Raw genomic sequence first — 16,670 nt, forward strand, 5'->3', positions numbered from 1 at the left:
TTGACCAATCAGAGGAAGGGGGGAGAGATGATGTTTATTGATTAGGCTAAAAACTAAGAGGATATTGCGTAGATCTAGTCGACATCCATAAGGTCATGTCGTGGCTGTGTTGTGTCTGGTTCCGCCTCTACTTCTGTAGACGAGCCTGAGGCAAGGCTACGAGTAGAGCGAGAGTTTCGCCTGCGATGATGATAAAAGAGCCGTGGATCACGCCTAGGCTGATCTGGAGTATGATCCGGACTGTTCATAGAAAGAGAGGAACGATGGGTGTCTTCTTCTACAGGTTCTGTATCTACTTGAATAGTTTGATGATCGATAGTAATAGGTACTACTTCAGTCCCTGTTGTTTGATCGAGTGGAACAACCTGGTCAGTAACTGTTGGCAGCTGAGGAGCTGCCGCCACAGCTGCTGCAACTACAGCAGCTGTGGTGTTGAGGGGTGCATTGGTGGCTGGAGAATTGGCTGATTGAGTCCTTTCAACACACCACCACCTATGCCCCTCGGCCCAAGCCTTAGACTGACAGGATTTGGAGCAATATTTTGCCTTGCGACTAAAGTACAATTAAAACATAATTTTGGGTGGTTGGGGGAGGAGGGGAGGGGGGGATTTTTTTTGTTTTGTTTTAAAAAGGGGGAGGGGGAAGCAAGTGAATACAATGAAGAAATATAGTATAATCTCTATAGATACAATATACACAGCATTTACGTACCACCGTCGACATTTTGCAAACTCGCGTGGATACTGCTCCCATTTACCGCACTGCATGTGGGCACATTGTCGTCGACCACCTTGTGTTTCATCTTTGCGGCAAGCATTGCGCATAATGACACCTGCCCAGTAAATGATAGAGGTCGGGTGGAAACGGTGGGTGAATTTCTCGACTACAGAAAAAACATTACGATGATGGTTGGTGTGAAGTGCCTGACGTAGCTGAGGGTATTTAGATAGATAGGCGAGAAGCTGAAGAGATAGAATAATGTCGTCTTCACGATGAATTACAGCATCGGGAGTGAGGTTGGAGAGGAGAGGAATAAAAGCACTGGTGGATGAGGGTTTTGTTTTTGGCTTTGTTTTGGGTGTGCGGATGATGAAGGTGCGGCGAGTGGGTGTAGAAAAAGGAACTATTGTGGTTGTCGTAGAGGAGAGAATAGAAGAGTCGGGAAGATTGAAAAGTCTCCGGGGGGTGATGGGTGTAGACCTAGAAGGATGCAAGGGCATAGTAGGCAAACTGAGAGCAGTGACTGTAGTGTCTGGCTTGCGTTCATCTTTTTCAAGCTTGACTTTCTCCAGTGCATCCATAAAGTTCTCTAGGATCGCCAGCACAATATGGATCGTGCCTGCATTTACCACACGGGTCCGGATCGTCTCTGTCCCACGAACACCCACATTTACCACACACTGAAACGCAAGTGACCACTTCCACAGCGACCGTCGGTCTGTGTGTTGACAAGTAGCCAGAATCTTCACCAGTCTTTCTAGTCCACCATCTGTTGCAAGGATCTCTCGTATGCGTGGTGATGTCGACGTCATGTAAGCCAGGTGAGTCAGCGAGTTTACCAATGGAAGTGTCGCTGTGCAATCCAGTGCCCGTCGATCGTACAGTGTCGACGAGATAACGACCGCTGCCTTATGTTGTGATGGGACGCTAAAGTTGGGTTCACGCATGATCTACTGATTAAAAGATAGAAAACCGGCCTTGATTAAAAGAGATTGAGTAGATGAGATGGCACGAGCAGGTTCGCTTGTATTCGAGCGAAAAGGAAACGTAAGGGAAAAAAAAGAGGGAGAAGGGGAGGGGACTGAATTGTTATAATATGGCTGTATAAAAAGTTTGTGTCCTACCCTTATTCTGATACGGAGATGAAATTCAACTTGTCTCGATAGGTTTACCATTGTTGGAATCAACAAATCCTGTTTTTCTTTGTCTTCTTTCACAAACATCCCACATTGGACAATACACAGAAAATAATGTATAAGATTGTTCTGATACTATGGTAAGTATCCATGGCAATTGAGAAATAAGATTTATATTCATTCATAACCATAGAAACCGAAAAAAATAGAGTTTATATTTTAATTATCATTACATTTGACTTTATTTTATTTTATTTTATTATACTATACTATACTATACTATATTTTATTATATTATATCAATCATACTAGTATATATTTATATTTCACCTTACGCTTTATTTTGATTCTTGCTGTGCTTCATGAGCTTTTTACTATTTTATTTGTGAGGGAAAAAACAAAAGCAGGAAGGGAAAAATACTACGTTGTCAAATAGTAAGAATACTGGACTAAATGATAAGGATAGCCAATAAAGTACCTACACTTAAACTTCCGTAAATCCACAGACATCCTTACCCAAGAATCTTAGTAATTGAGAACCGAACCAAAGACATAACACCAACCTTGCACTGTCTGTTATTCTTGATCTGGTGGTACTGTACATCAATAGCTAGCTCAGACAAGATACATATAGCTCAGTACAATTGCAGACGGTGGGCTGATTTCGGGAGTCAGACTCAATGCTGTCTCTCTTCCGCTCTTTCTCCCTACCTCTCTCGTCTCTCGCTCTCTCCTTCTCTTAATATCTATCTTTCTCTTTGGTTCCATGTATTGGCCGATAATTTTAGTGAGAATATCATATGGTCTAATAAGCGAAACTATGATATACTTTATCTTTTCAAGAGAAAAAAAGGAAGGGCTTTTTATGCATGCAGTCCAAGACAACGCATGCTAATCAAAGGAAAAAAAAGGTGATTTGAATTACATCGTACAAGCACACTCGCACCCAAACCCACAGAATTAGTAAACAATTGCCTACCTGCCTACCTACCTATCAATGCCTTTATGATTTGCTTTTAGACTATCAATCCCAAACATTATCTTTCATATATACATCAAAGTGTTAGCTCGATCACCATATTTAGAAGTAATACAATGAATCCTGAAATTTAAAGACTCAAGGAGTAATGATCGATTCAATTTTTTCCAACTGATTATAATTGATGTCCCATACTTAGACAATACGATACTGTATATGGCATTTGATTATTAAAGTCCCGGAACTTTATCCCTGCTGTTTTTACAAAGGATTAAATATTTCTGATAGCTATATTTAGTGTTTGATTTCGATTGCTATAAGCACCTTTGGGATCATCATTTTATCTCATAACCACACCTCTTTTTCACTCTCTTTTCTTGCTGTAAAGCCTGGTATTTTCTTTTACTCAAAATAATATACTGAGTACCCAAGAAAAAGAGCATAATTCCTTAGATAACCAAATTCCAGGCTAATGTGTACTTTCTTGAGTCCTAAGAAAAGTGTCAAAACAAGGAGCATATATATATAATATTACATCAATATAAAGTAAATTACGTCTATATTAAAGAATACATAGCTACATTTGTTATTTATTAATAGCTTGTGGGATACCATTTGTCATCAATTACTGCCTGACACCGTCGATTCATACTTGAAATCAAACTATCAAAATATTTTTAAGGAATAAGCTTCCATTTCATTTCAAGAGCAGCACGAAGATATTTAAGGCTACACACAATGTATTTTTTTTTGTGTAGGGAGCCGTAGGCTCTGATTTATTAGTGAGCCTCTATGCTGCAAGGAAATAGAGGAAGTCACGACTTGTTTTTGATTTTTTCTATTTTTACTATGTTTTTCTAATATATATATATATATATATATGTTATATATATATGGAGATGATATTGAAGGAGGAAGCTAAAGGGAGAAATTATTGAGATCAATATCGCTCTTGAGGCGGCCAAGAAGAGAAGAATCGGTAGAAAAGGCAGCAGAGGAGACGAAAGGAACTTGATCAAATATTAACATCCAGTGATTGCGCCATATTGCTAGCATCGTGCAGCCAAAAATCGAAGAAGCGGGGAGAGCAGGATCGGCGCGAGGAGGGAAGGTGAAGGATTGGAAACAAGAAAGCAAGATGGTGGGTGTTGCGGTTTGTGCAAAGGACAATGTCCAGATCGACGAGGATACGGATCGTTTGACCGGACAATGGAAGAGAAAATGAATCTGATTGTCGAGAGGGTGAGAGCTGATGACACAGGATGGGTCTGGGAAGGCTGTGGGAAACCTAGAATTGAGGCGAGAGCGACAAGAAATTTTCTTGTGCAGGGCACGAAACCAAACATTACGGGCACCATGCGGGAGAGGAAAAGACAAAAACCGACAAAGCTGACGGGGGAGAAGTGAAGGGAGGATGGGGTGGGCGGCTTTAGAGTGAAAGTTGCAGAGAAGGCAGAAAGACTGAGTGGACAAACGATGCCAAGGAATGTCAGGAACAAGAGCCGTCAAGAAAGGACCCACTTCAACGGCTGTACCAGTAGGCGGATCAAACGATGGAAGCTGTATGGCACATATTTCAGAGGGAATTGTGGCACGGTACAGGACAGGATGCAAGACAGGAGAGCGAGTGTAGAGTCTTTCGAAGAACCGGTGGCGAACGATGGGACGGCGAAGTATGCGGTGGAGGAGGCGTTGAGCGAGCACACCGAAACTAGGGTCAACTTCATAGGCATCGGAAACCCGGAGGTCACGCCATGCAGATGGAAAGGGAAGATGGTCTAGTTGTGCGATAGTGAGAGATGAGAGAGTCAGAGAGAGACGTGTGGGAACGTTTATCACTACGTCGGAGAAGTTGTGAGGGAGAAGGTCAATAGCAGCAAGTAGGGTGGCCAAAGGAGAGTTGAAATCGAATTGATGAGAGGATTGGAGAGATGGAAATATTAAAGGAACGAGTGGATCAACAGAGGAGGAATCGAGGCAGAGGACGTACGAGAACCAAGGTGGGACCAGACCAGAGGGGGACAGTGGAGAACAGACGAGAGGCCGGAGCCAGCGCAACTAGAGAGCAGCTTGTTGGACTTGAGGATCAAGAATACCTAGACCACCAAGTCGAATAGGCCGACAGAAAATGCTGAGGGAGATTTGAGGAAAGTAACGGTATTGTAGAAACTTACTCATGATCGAGCGAAGTCGACGCAAAAAGGAGAGAGGTACAGTGAGGGCTCGGAAGATATTCCAGAGCTTAGATAGGATCAAGGAATTGAGCATCATGTCACGGCCACAAATGGAGAGAGATCGAGAGTCATGGATATGCCAGGCAGATTAAATCTTGGAGAGAAGGTCTTTGCAGAAATAATTGCGTTAAGGTAAGGATTGAATGAGTGGAAAACCGAGATATCGTAAGGGAGTGGAGGAAGATCTGTCAGACCAAGCGGTGATATCAAAGCGTTGTAGGATGGGATGCCATTCTGGAAATGAAAGGCCGGTGGTGGTGACAGAGCAGTGCGCGGTGACAGAGAAAAACCGGTAAAGGAAGGATCATGGATCATTCGACGAAACAAAGATTCAAGCGCAAGGTTAAAAAGCACAGGAGAAAGATGATCACCTTGTAGGAGTCCACAAGCTTGATGGAGTGCTCGGGATAGATGTCCATTGACATTGATTTGAATCTGTGTAGAAAAGAAAAGTTGAGATATGCGGGTGACGAGGGAAGGGTGAAAGTCGAAATGCTGTAGGACCTGACGAAGGTATTCAGGACGGACTCTGTCGTAGGCTTTCTCCTGATCCAGAAGAAGTCCTATACCGGAAGAACCGTCTTGTCGGGCTTGTTCCATAACTAGCTTGGTCCGCATCCCGTTTTTAGCAATGAATCATCATTGCACGAATCTGGTCTGGAAGAGCATGTCAAGCGAGGAAGCAGCAGGTACCATGCGACAGTTAATGAGGCGAGTGAACACATTTGCATCGGTATTGATGAGAGCAATCGGGCGTCAGTTTCGGAAGGAGGTGAGGTCACCTTTCTTGGGAAGAAGACAGACGCAGGTCGATTGCCAGGACGAAGGAAACACACCGAGGGCAAGCCCATCGTTATATATTCGAACAAGTAGATCGGCACACATAGAATGATCCATTACCAGTCGCAAAATTTAGTAAGGCAAACTATCCGGCCCAGGGCTACTGGCATCAGGAGTGCGAGTGGCTCCAGCTCGGATGTCATCCAAGGTGAAGGGTTGAAGGAGTGTCAGAGAGGAAGAGGTCTGGTGGCAAATGAAGGAGGAGGTCGTCAATAGCTGTCTGAGCAGGAGGGTCGGGTGTGTAAAGCTCTTCATAAAATGCAGCAGCAGCTTCCATAAGATCATCGGGGTCAGTGCATAAGGTGCCTGGGGAGGAGTGGCGGATGCTGGCGATGGTGGTTCGAGCTTGGCGAGTAGCAACTGTGCGTTTCAAAAAACCAGCGGAAGTTTCGCCCTGTTCTCGCCAGTGTTTTCCGGCACGGAGTGCTAGTATCTCGATACGTTCCTGTTGAACTCGCTGAAGCTGAGGCTCAACGATAGGAAGCTGAAAGTCCTGAGCAGGCCGATAGCGAAATTTATGTATCAAATGGTCATGTTTACTCTGCAGTTTTACCTGCAAAGTGGCAAGGGATGGGCGGGTTGTGCGTGAATATGAAAGTGTGAAACGGGCCACTTCGACTTTGATCTGATCCCATTGTGATTGAGGGGAGATCGAAGGCGAGAGCAGTGGTAGGAAGGAGGAAAAACAGTCGGACAGGCAGGAGCAGTAGGAGGGGTTGTGAGTCAAACGAGGGTTTGCACGCCATAAACCCCGACCAATTTGAGAAAGCGCAGGAAAGCGAAGGCAGGTACGTACAAGGCAGTGATCGGTCCACAGGGGCTGAACATATGTGACGGTGGATGGTGAATGATAAGATGCGATGTCCTTAGAGGCATATATGTAGTCGATAGTCGATGAGGAAAGTTCGCGATGAAAAATAGGCATAGGTCGAACGTCAGGCGATGTGACGCGGTCTACAGAGTGATTAGCAACAAAATGCAGTCATGGACGTGGCGCGAGACCAGCACGAGAGGCATTTGCATATGATGAATAATTAAAATATCCTAGCATAATATATTGAGAAGGAAGGGAATGGAGAGGATGTGGGGAGGATAGAAGAGAGGTAAGAAAATCATATCGAGGACGATATGAAGCAGGGACATATAAAACGCAAATACGAAATGGGACGAATAAATTTGAAGAGTGAACAACGGTGGCAGTAATGCAACGACCACAGAGAGAAAAAATGGGATCAGTAAAAGAAATGAGGGGAGAGATGGAAACCAAACCACAGCGAGGAGACCATAACGAGTAGGATGCTTGAGATTGAAGATGAAACGTCTGTTGAAGAGCGTCTGTGCTGGCATGAGTTTCTTGAAGGGTAAGTATGTCTAAAGAGAGTGAGCGAAGATATCTAATAAAGAGAGAGCGAGTATTTGTGTTTCCAAACTTGACAAGTCCGCGGCAGTTCATGGTAGCTATATTAATTATAAAGTTAAAATAGATCGCCATCTGCCATCTCGTCTTCGGTTAGTGCATGGTGAGAGTCTTGGTCGTCGTCGCTGTCAAATGCGCTGGGGTGAAATGCTTCCTGTTCTTCAGTAGTGCCCGAAGTAAAGTTTGATGGAAGAAAGGCGTTTTGGAGCGGGTGAAAAACGGGGTCATATTGGGTGTTGTGCGTCCTAAGGAGAGGTAGAATGAAGTTGACGAGTGCGCTTGTGCTGCTGTTGTCATTCAATTCGTCAAGTGGAGCGAACCTATTAGCAGACAGACGGGAGGAGGTAGGAAGGGAAGTGATAGAAGTCTGTGGTGATGACTAGATAGTGTTACTGTCGGCGTATGTGGTGTCCTGGGATCCCTCAGCCATCGTCGCTATACCTTGTGGGAGAGTCAACTGCTTAGTCGGTGTCTTGAGACAATCAGCAGGGGTGCTCTTGGGTGGTTGAGGGTGGGATACTGGTTTCACGGGTATCTTACGGGGCTTCTTGGACGAGATGGCATCTACTGGTGGTGCTCTAGGGCAGGCATGTTGCAAGTGACCAGTCTGATAACAGGTAAAGCATCGCCGGGAGTCTTTGGGACGTTCAGGGCAGTTCTCAATGTCGTGTTCCATAGCCTTAAAATATTTACAGTGGAGACCCATCTGTTTCCAGGTACCTAAGAAGTAGGAGCCACCATTGTACGGGATCTTGTATGAAAGTTTGGCAAGAGTGGCATCGGGGTTAGGTGGTTGTTCAAGGTAAGCAAAAGCAAGCAAAACCAGTATCGGAGATCCAAACCGTATTCGCGGACAGTGCCATACGCGGCCAAGGCTGTTTCGATAGCCTCTTGGAGCAGAGGGCGAGGAAGGAAGGGAAGCTGGGCGAGGAAGATACACAAATTTTTTGTGCCTGGGGCAATACCCATATAAGGGAAGTATGTCTGGCTCCCTACTGGGAAGCCTTTGGTACAGATGTCGGTACTGATGGCGGAACTGGTAAGGGGTATTTCGTGGATGAGCGGCTGTTTGTTGGGGAATAACACTCCCAAGGTACATTCTTCAGGAACGTTGGCTCGGAGAGCAGTCCAAAATTCATCAGTAAGGGTGGGGGCAGCAGGTGAGGTGAAGAAAAATCGAGTGAGGGGAGGTATTTTTGCGGCAAACGCGATCTGTAGATGTCGGCAAGTTGGAAAAAAGAACAGCTGGTACTTGAACAGGCTTAGAAGCAGCTGTAGCAACATCGAGATATGACCTAGGGGTTGGTGTTGAAGGGGTGGTGGCGGAGGTTTGTGAAGTAGAAGTATTGGGTTGACTTAATGTTGTGGTAGACCCATTGGGCGGGTTTGGTACTTTAGCGGGAAGAGCCATGCTACACACAATATATCTGTTTGACCTGATTCTCTTGCTTATATAGTCCAATATGTACTCAATGTTATTAAGATCTGGGCTTTGAAGAGGCTTACCAGACAAAACTTTCAACTTATATTGTCTTGTCTATTCTAAAGCTACCTTGCCTGTGTGTGACATTGTATTGTCTTCTTGGGCTATAATGTCCTTCTAGTCAGCTGGATAATAGAAAATTGCGAAGGAAGAATGATATCCCTTTTCTAATACCTTGACATACTTCTTGGGATTGGCTTGTTCGTTTATAATACTTAAAGCACCGCTACCCTTACTAAGAAGAAGCCCCAAGACATAAAAAAAACACCTCTAAACTTCATGGTTGGAGAGATGAAAGGAGAGTGAAGACTGGTATTCTTTTTATGGAGCGCTTTATTGCACCCATCGCTTCTAAAAAGCCCGAATCACTTCTCATCGCTCCAAATGATTCTATTCCAATCCTCAATACTTCAATCAGGATGAGCAGTGTGACATTCAGACCACTCCTTTTAATTTTCAAGGTAGATCTTAGGATTATTTAAAAATCTACGTAAATAAATGCCATAGTTATGAAGGAACCGTTTGAATGTACTTGATTTAGGAGTGGCGACAGTTCTTTTAATGGTTGAAACTTTCTGCGTTGTATACTTTGAAATACACAGGATTTCTCTTTCATCTCTTGAATTTAACTTTTTTTTATTGCCTTTCTGGTTTTTTGGCTCTCTAATAAGATCCAGTTTTTCTGCGGTGTTCGAGAACTCTGGAAGCAATATAAGAGCTAACACTGAGCTTCTTGGCGATGTCACATTGCTTGGTATTGTTTTTAATACTCTTGTGTACAGTAATGGCATGAGTTACATCGTTTATTTGCTTCATTTCTTTCTTGAGATCTGAGAGCAGGTACCATATTTGTGATTTTAGTTTTTTGATTACTTTTTTTCTGTATTGTTTCTTTGATTGGTCTATTGAAATGTGGATTTAAAAGAACATCGCGCAAGTTTTAGAGAGTTTTCGGGTTATAAAGCTTGCATTACTTTTTGATACTCAGTGTATTTTTTTATGAAAATCAGTTTTACTACACTACGGTAAAAAAAGGGCTATTAAGAGGGCGATTTTGAAAACTGCTTATAGTATTTTTAAAAGCCACCCCTGAATCGCCCCTTCTTTCTTATAGTGCCATTGTATTATATATATGTATATGTATATATATTTGTATTTATGTATTGCTTCCAAATTGGTGGATTGCCCTTTTTTAATTGACCCATCATTTCATAAACACCTTTAGCAATTCACAAAACAGCAGGAACTCCGATATCTTTTGTATAAATTTGAATCAGATATTCTCAGCGTTCATGCACCTCTTTGCTCTTGTAACCGCTAGGTTTTTTTTAAAAATATTTATATAAGCAATGCCACGCGATAATTTGCGCCGTGCAATCGAAGATCGCTATCGTTTGCATCGAAAGATTATGCGGGAGCCCGAAAATATGTCAGAGGAGTCCTTACTTAGCACAACGCACAATAACGATGGACGTGTCGAACCTCACGATGATCAAAGCTACCGTAGTCATACTCATAGTCATGCTCATCGTGGCCACAAACTTAACCCAATACCCTTTTTTTACAATCATGGGCTCACCCGTACAGCCAACCCTATTCTCAATGCCCAGTCAGGTCGACGTCCTATATCCACTGGAAACCCAGCCGTAATCGGTATACATCACATATGAAAATATGTAGTCGCCTTTGAATAAGCTCCTGTGTTAACCACCCGTCTTTAAAAAATAAAATAAAGGGAACTGGTCTTTTGCTGTTGTTACTATCCTACTGGGTACATTCAACATTTTTTTGCCCGATAAATCCAACCACATCATTCTACCTACAGCTATAATGTTTGGCGGGCTTGCACAGTATGTAGCAGGGTAATAGTCGAAGATACAACGAAACACCAATTTACGCCATCTATTAATCACAGCTTATCTTCTGACACATCATACAGTTTCATTGATTTATATTTCGGAGGTACATTTTCAGGCACAATATTGGTATCTTACGGCGCTTTCTGGACAGGCTCTGGAATGTTTATGCTCCCAACCGTTTATCCTACTTTATCATCCTTGGACGATGAGAGAGACTTAGGGCGAGCAAATGCTGTATACAATTTTCTTTGGGCGGCATATACTCTTATGCTGGCAGTGATATCTGTTAAAGTAAAAAACGGCACTTTTGTCCTCACATGGTAATACAGTACATTGCATTCTTTATATACTTCATCTAAATACTTTGTACATTCTTGGCTCGGATTATTCTATATTTTATCTGTTAGGAACCTCTGGTGGGTTTTCATGACATTGCTGTTCACAGCCATATACAATATTACAGACATAGTGCCAATTCTACGTGTTAGTGGTAAAATGCCTCTTTAAAATTTGGATTTTTTTTAATTATATATTACTTACTTGGGATTTATTGGTGTTAACCAGGTGTATTCGCATATCTAGCTGCACTGGGGGCATTTTACAGTGGAATTGCAATCGTAATGGAAGAGCAAGGTGTACAAATGTGGGTTGGTGCTTTCAGACCTTATTCAAATGACTGAAAGTAGCTCTCACTAAGATTGGTTTTTGATCTACTAAAAATCCTTCCACGCCCGCATCAACATCCACAGCCACATAAGCAATCCAAGTAGTTAAATCACTTTGTGTACTTCTTCTGTATATACCCTTATACCATAAAAATATAATCTATAGAATAATCTATAGAATAATCATATAAATAATCATACAATTATTCAACTCTTATGAATTCTTCAATGTAGCAGATATATTAATAATTCATTTATCCCAAATGCGGCAAGTTTTTACCTAAAGAAGTGTGACTGTCAAAGAAAAAGGTCAAGTCAAGCGATGTCATGAAGCACAGGATGATTAAGTACCATGGAAGTCCAACCAGGAATCGTCTTGCAATCCAAGCCTTTCTTCTCTAACTGTGTCTCATGGTCAGAAGACTGTCATATTCTTGCTTGCTTTGAATCAGCGGTGCATGTACTGGTGCGATCATATAATAATCAATCCAAATTGGCAATGCATTGACTTTTGCTTTTTTTTTTGCATGAATGTGAATGGGATTAATTAGACACCTATCCTAGCCGGGATGGCTTCTGATCTTGAAGGTCACATTCACGAAGGAATCTTGGCAATAGATTTGGAACCAAGTGAATTTGGAGAGTCGCAAGGCAAGTTCTTGTTTAATATGCGTCAATCGCGTATGCGACTTTAGCTTATAGTTGAGCTCCAATATTATCTAGTATTTGAGCAATATGTTGATCCATCCTATGCCATGCCAGAGTCCTTTCGATGGGCTACATGGTCGCCTAGTGGGCTATCAAGTAGTCTTGGGTAAGATAGAAAGAATATTATAGCCAGCCAACCGACCTCTATTTTTGTTATTTTATATGTATATCTTTTTCTCTGAATTTTGATAATGCTATAAAGGTGCTATTTGACAGCAGTGACAACAAAGCACCGAATCGTGTTTTATGAGCATCCAGATAATGGCCAATCACGTTGGATACCTACACTAGATTTGACTAAGGATATTTACAAACATGTAAAAAGTACGGATGAAAGTGCTATGGATATCGATGAAAAGGCAGCGGCATTAGCTCCAAGTGATGAAGAAGATGACGAAGAAGAGGAAGATGACGAAGAAGAAAATGAAAGCTCAGACGATCAAAAAGAATCAAATCCAAAGAAGCTTAATAGTCAATTTCAGTTTAAAAATATCGATGAGATGAAGCGATTCCAGACTCTCTGTGTGTAATAGATAAGGACCTCATTTTCTAAAAGAAAAAAAAGAGGCTTACTTCCCTTCCCTTTCCCCCTTTCTTCTTATGCTTAGATTGTGCTTGGACATCTAAGATTATTGTAGATCCATTAGCAGAAATGCCTGGTGTTCTGGCCTTATCACACAAGAGTGGCCATGTAACTATTTGGAGGTAGGAAGCTTAGGTATATAGGTGATATACTTTACAGAGCATTAAAAGAGAAAGGAAAACACAGCTATTCGCGTCGACACGGCTTAGCGTTCATCACAGAATTCAGACCCACAAATAACTACGTAAATCTATTACAATGGTCCAAATGGAAAATCAGTGGAAACACATGTAAGTTTTATGTTTTGCAAAAGTATTGATAGAAATAGATTAAGTAGATTAAGTAGACTATATGTATAAATGCATCTAAATACTACTTTTAGACACTGCCTATCTTATGGCTTCTAGCAATTCAGGCGAAGTATACCTGTCTTCTTTCACCATCACAGTAAATGCTGATGCAAAGGGCCAAGTGCATATTTACTCTCCTATCGTCAAAAAACTATTTACCTGGTTTAAGGATAGCCCTAGTATCCCAATTTTACTGACTACATGGGATGATTTCGTAAGTATTTCTATTTATTATTTGTCATAAGCATACAAAATCATTGACTGGTACCATGTATGTATTATTTGTAGTCTGATGACGGTTCTACTCTCAAACTAGTTGTCTCCAAAGGCATCAGTATACTGACTGCCTTTCTGAAAATAGAAAGCGATAGTGCAGAAATGATTGGAGACTGGCACAGATATATACCTGAAGATACAAGCATGGGACTGTCTAGTAGGTCAAATTCTTTTGTACACGCGTTTGTTTAACATGTAAAGTAAATAGGCGCTTCCTGGACTACGGATGGTGAATATTTGCAAGCTTTTACACACGAAGGTCAAGGTCTCGTCCTTAACACTAAAGAAAGCACAATTTCTTTGAACCTTCCCCGCTCATGCGCTCTTACGGATATTCTGTTACACAAATATAAATTCCAGTGTATGGAAATCGAGTCTAAGGCCGAAGAGGATGCTATAAACCCAAATATCGATATTGTGCCTATTATGTGGGGAACAGCAAACTCTTATAGCTCTCTGTACACTGCTATTGCATTCACCATGAAACCGGTAATCGATATATCTAATCGATCCAACTCTGTGTTTGATACATACATGGGATTCATTTTACAATCCACAAGAGAAGAAACAGAAACACTGGAAATGCTATGCAAAAATATTGAGAAGTGTATTAAAGATCCTAACTACAGTAAGTTATTATAAAATACCATACAATCTCTTTAACTTTCTTACTAACGACCTTTAAGTATTCACATACCCTATTAAAAATATTATTCACGAGGCTTTGGAATATGTTGCGAACGATGAAAGTGTCGATACTATTTTTACATGGTTATCAACAGTTGGAAGCCTTATGAAAGACACACACAGAAAACCAAGGTGAGAACAGTGTTCAATTGAGAGTTGCATATGCTAATTTACTGACGAGCATTTATTATACCTCTTTATTAGGGATCCCAATACATTGACCAAGAATATATACAGTGATACTACATCTGCAGCAGCCATGACAATGTGCACCGTCAAATTGGTATTAAAGGTAAAATATTCATTATATAACAAGTAGCTGGATTGTAATTTCTGGTGAGCTTTTGTGTATTTATACTTATACTTTTATCTATATTTATATTAGTATTTTGAGCTGCCAAAAATGATTAATGAAGATTTGAGAAAATGGTGCGCGATGGCCCGAAAGATAACAAGGGAAAATTATGCAGATTCTGTCCTACAATTTGCTATCGAGCGTGAAGACGAAGATTTTAGAGAGTTTGACGGTAAATATCTAATGAGAGATCACAAGAGACTACTAAATGTATTTCACTAAAATAGAGGACGACATTATGGTGATTCAGTTGATTTGCGATGATGCACTTATAGAAGGAAATGTGTCATCTTATCTATTGGACACCATTCGAAATGTCCACGACAAGTTGGAATCTTGCTTTCCTGATCTGGGCCCTTACGACGATTTATTGGCTGAGATCGACCGTGCTTCCCAATTTTCTAAAACCACCGAGCCATCAGAAAAAGTTATAGGACGAGAACACTGTCCAATTTGTCAAGACAATATCCTTTTTTTTTCTTCGTCTTATTCTTTTTCCCTCTCGCATATTGATTCATACACATATATATTCTTTAACTGGTATAATTACTGATCATGCCTTCTAGAGGAACTTTTGCTTCTTGCACATCAGGTCACACATGGGGTAAGTTCTGTACCATGACAAAATTAAAAGGAAAATAGCAACAAGAGAGCTAATAGCTGTAATCGATATACATAATATTTCAATAGAGAAATGCTGTATGACCATGCGAGTTCTCTCAACACCAAGTGCGCGTAAATGTACCTCTTGTAATTCCAAAAGTTTACAGCCAGGATCATTGGATTTCATCAGACTTCCAAACAATAATCCCGAACATATGTCTTTTACAGATACTATCTTACTCAAGTGCCAAAAATGTATCTTCTGCGGATCAGATTTGATAGATATAAATGCACTATGAGATTCTATCTTTTTATAATTCTAATACGCGCATGTCTATCTAACACCATATCATTTAAATATCAATAAAAAAAAGTATTCGTTTCAATGTATATTGTACACACAATTATTATTATTTTAAAAGGTTCGTGTGAATATAGTAGTTTAGGATTTAATAATATGCAATAGAAAAGGGGGTGGCAGATATGATTTGATGATGTGTTTGGCTTATGGGCGAGTAATTTACAATGGCTTTTTGGTTTCGTTTTAATGGATTACCAACGGAGGTAGTGGGTAGGACACTGAGAAAGCACGCATTAGTAATCTATTATTCTCTAATTAATTATTTTTTATACTTACTGCGTAACCTTCAGGATTTTTCTCCAAGTAAAACTATTGTGCAATGAAGTCTTACGGTTAGTAAATGTAACACACGATAACAATTGGCTCTGTCTTCATTACCTGATGATATTCTTCTCCATCATAGTATTGTTGTGCTGGAACAATTTGGGTTGCGATTCCCTCCTTTTTGTAATGCTTTTCCAATACTTCCTGAGTTACTTTCTCAGCAATAGATTTTTGTTCAGGGCTGTGGTAGAAAATGACAGAACGATATTGGGTACCAACATCAGGGCCTTGGAAGTTGAGAGTGGTGGGATCTGAAGATAAATATAAAAGTGTTTAGTCAACAGGAACTTGTATTACAGATTATTGTATTCAACATATATATATATTGCAACAAATAAAATGTTTGTAACTTACCATGCATACTATAAAAGAATTCGACCAAAGTCTCATAGCTCACTTTGCTAGGATCAAATTTTATTTCGCAAACTTCGGCATGGTCAGTGGTCCCTGTTTTCACCTTTTTTTTAAGAGAAAAGAAAAAAAGAAAAGGAAAAATGGCACATACACATATATACATATATTTAAATTTCCAGTAACTAAATGCTTCAAATGGTTTGCATTACCTGTTTATATGAAGGATTTTCTAATTGACCTCCCATATAGCCAACACGCGTGATAATGCCATCTTTCAAGAAATGCTTGTTGAAAATGTGCTCAACACCCCTATGGTCAATTGATTGATTAATTATAATTGCGACAATTACAATATAAAATTAGTCTCACCAGAAGCATCCAGCGGCAAATGTGGCAGTTTCAGACATTGTGATAGTTTTGAGAGAAAAAGTAGTTATATTTGAAGAGTATGATTTTATTTTCATTTTTATACTCATCGGTTTCAATATAATTTATTAAGTATGGCGGAGTTTCGTCATCTACCTTGAATGCCATTGCTTGGTTTGATCTCCATCTCAAAATCTCCATCAGAGTGCTGATTTTGGCTTCAATGTATCGGAGATTGCGTGATCGAAAGATCTGATGCTTGTGTAGAAATCGGAAAACTTTCTATGGCTTTATAAAATGCTGTAAATAAGATGTGATCAACATTAGTATATTAAAGAAGTACTACAAGGCTATACGTACCCATTGAGGA

General features: G+C 40.7%; 6 protein-coding genes across 6 annotated transcripts; 2 read left to right on the forward strand and 4 right to left on the reverse strand.

Annotated features, from left to right (window-relative positions):
* Positions 1-11: 11 nt before the first annotated feature.
* Positions 12-1,744, reverse strand: PHYBLDRAFT_79090 (hypothetical protein). The gene is made up of 2 exons (XM_018443425.1): positions 712-1,744; positions 12-552 (listed from the first exon to the last, which is right to left on the reverse strand). Exons 1-2 carry the CDS (start codon positions 1,665-1,667, stop codon positions 75-77), a joined length of 1,434 nt encoding a protein of 477 aa, XP_018285915.1. The 5' UTR covers positions 1,668-1,744; the 3' UTR covers positions 12-74.
* A 3,730-nt stretch (positions 1,745-5,474) lies between these two features.
* Positions 5,475-5,681, reverse strand: PHYBLDRAFT_102335 (hypothetical protein; the record flags this gene model as incomplete). The annotated part of the gene is made up of 1 exon (XM_018427713.1): positions 5,475-5,681. A coding segment is annotated over one exon (207 nt), but the record flags the coding sequence as incomplete, so codon positions are not given.
* Positions 5,682-6,048: 367 nt separating this feature from the next.
* Positions 6,049-8,737, reverse strand: PHYBLDRAFT_68245 (CCHC-type zinc finger transcription factor; the record flags this gene model as incomplete). The annotated part of the gene is made up of 5 exons (XM_018441914.1): positions 6,049-6,863; positions 7,179-7,367; positions 7,768-8,046; positions 8,073-8,538; positions 8,579-8,737. 5 exons carry the CDS (start codon positions 8,735-8,737, stop codon positions 6,049-6,051), a joined length of 1,908 nt encoding a protein of 635 aa, XP_018285917.1.
* Positions 8,738-10,158: 1,421 nt separating this feature from the next.
* Positions 10,159-11,348, forward strand: PHYBLDRAFT_150961 (hypothetical protein; the record flags this gene model as incomplete). Its single annotated transcript, XM_018432582.1, has 5 exons — positions 10,159-10,462; positions 10,545-10,671; positions 10,749-10,988; positions 11,076-11,158; positions 11,233-11,348. The coding sequence occupies 5 exons, from the start codon at positions 10,159-10,161 to the stop codon at positions 11,346-11,348; spliced, it is 870 nt and encodes a 289-aa protein (XP_018285918.1).
* Positions 11,349-11,685: 337 nt separating this feature from the next.
* Positions 11,686-15,281, forward strand: PHYBLDRAFT_188883 (hypothetical protein; the record flags this gene model as incomplete). Its single annotated transcript, XM_018439576.1, has 15 exons — positions 11,686-11,799; positions 11,885-11,984; positions 12,057-12,147; positions 12,244-12,563; positions 12,650-12,746; positions 12,784-12,914; positions 13,007-13,188; positions 13,263-13,407; positions 13,459-13,878; positions 13,937-14,069; positions 14,142-14,229; positions 14,323-14,464; positions 14,520-14,756; positions 14,843-14,896; positions 14,983-15,281. The coding sequence occupies 15 exons, from the start codon at positions 11,686-11,688 to the stop codon at positions 15,192-15,194; spliced, it is 2,466 nt and encodes an 821-aa protein (XP_018285919.1). The 3' UTR covers positions 15,195-15,281.
* Positions 15,270-16,345, reverse strand: PHYBLDRAFT_32690 (hypothetical protein). The gene is made up of 6 exons (XM_018439999.1): positions 16,304-16,345; positions 16,144-16,243; positions 15,935-16,037; positions 15,635-15,831; positions 15,533-15,565; positions 15,270-15,474 (listed from the first exon to the last, which is right to left on the reverse strand). The coding sequence occupies exons 1-6, from the start codon at positions 16,339-16,341 to the stop codon at positions 15,448-15,450; spliced, it is 498 nt and encodes a 165-aa protein (XP_018285920.1). The 5' UTR covers positions 16,342-16,345; the 3' UTR covers positions 15,270-15,447.
* Between the last annotated feature and the right edge of the window lie 325 nt (positions 16,346-16,670).

The sequence above is a fragment of the Phycomyces blakesleeanus genome, assembly GCF_001638985.1.
Source record: "Phycomyces blakesleeanus NRRL 1555(-) unplaced genomic scaffold PHYBLscaffold_27, whole genome shotgun sequence".
Lineage (NCBI taxonomy): Eukaryota > Fungi > Mucoromycota > Mucoromycetes > Mucorales > Phycomycetaceae > Phycomyces > Phycomyces blakesleeanus.

What these genes read in the sequence shown, in the direction of transcription:
- PHYBLDRAFT_79090 (XM_018443425.1), bottom strand. Translation starts at nt 1,667, where the DNA reads ATGCGTGAACCCAACTTTAGCGTCCCATCACAACATAAGGCAGCGGTC. An exon ending in TTTGCAAAATGTCGACGGTG is followed by an intron (nt 553 to 711) that starts GTACGTAAATGC and finishes ATTGTACTTTAG; the next exon opens with TCGCAAGGCAAAATATTGCT.
- PHYBLDRAFT_32690 (XM_018439999.1), bottom strand. Translation starts at nt 16,341, where the DNA reads ATGTCTGAAACTGCCACATTTGCCGCTGGATGCTTCTG. An exon ending in ATTCTTTTATAGTATGCATG is followed by an intron (nt 15,832 to 15,934) that starts GTAAGTTACAAA and finishes ATTTATCTTCAG; the next exon opens with ATCCCACCACTCTCAACTTC. An exon ending in ATGGAGAAGAATATCATCAG is followed by an intron (nt 15,566 to 15,634) that starts GTAATGAAGACA and finishes ATTGCACAATAG; the next exon opens with TTTTACTTGGAGAAAAATCC.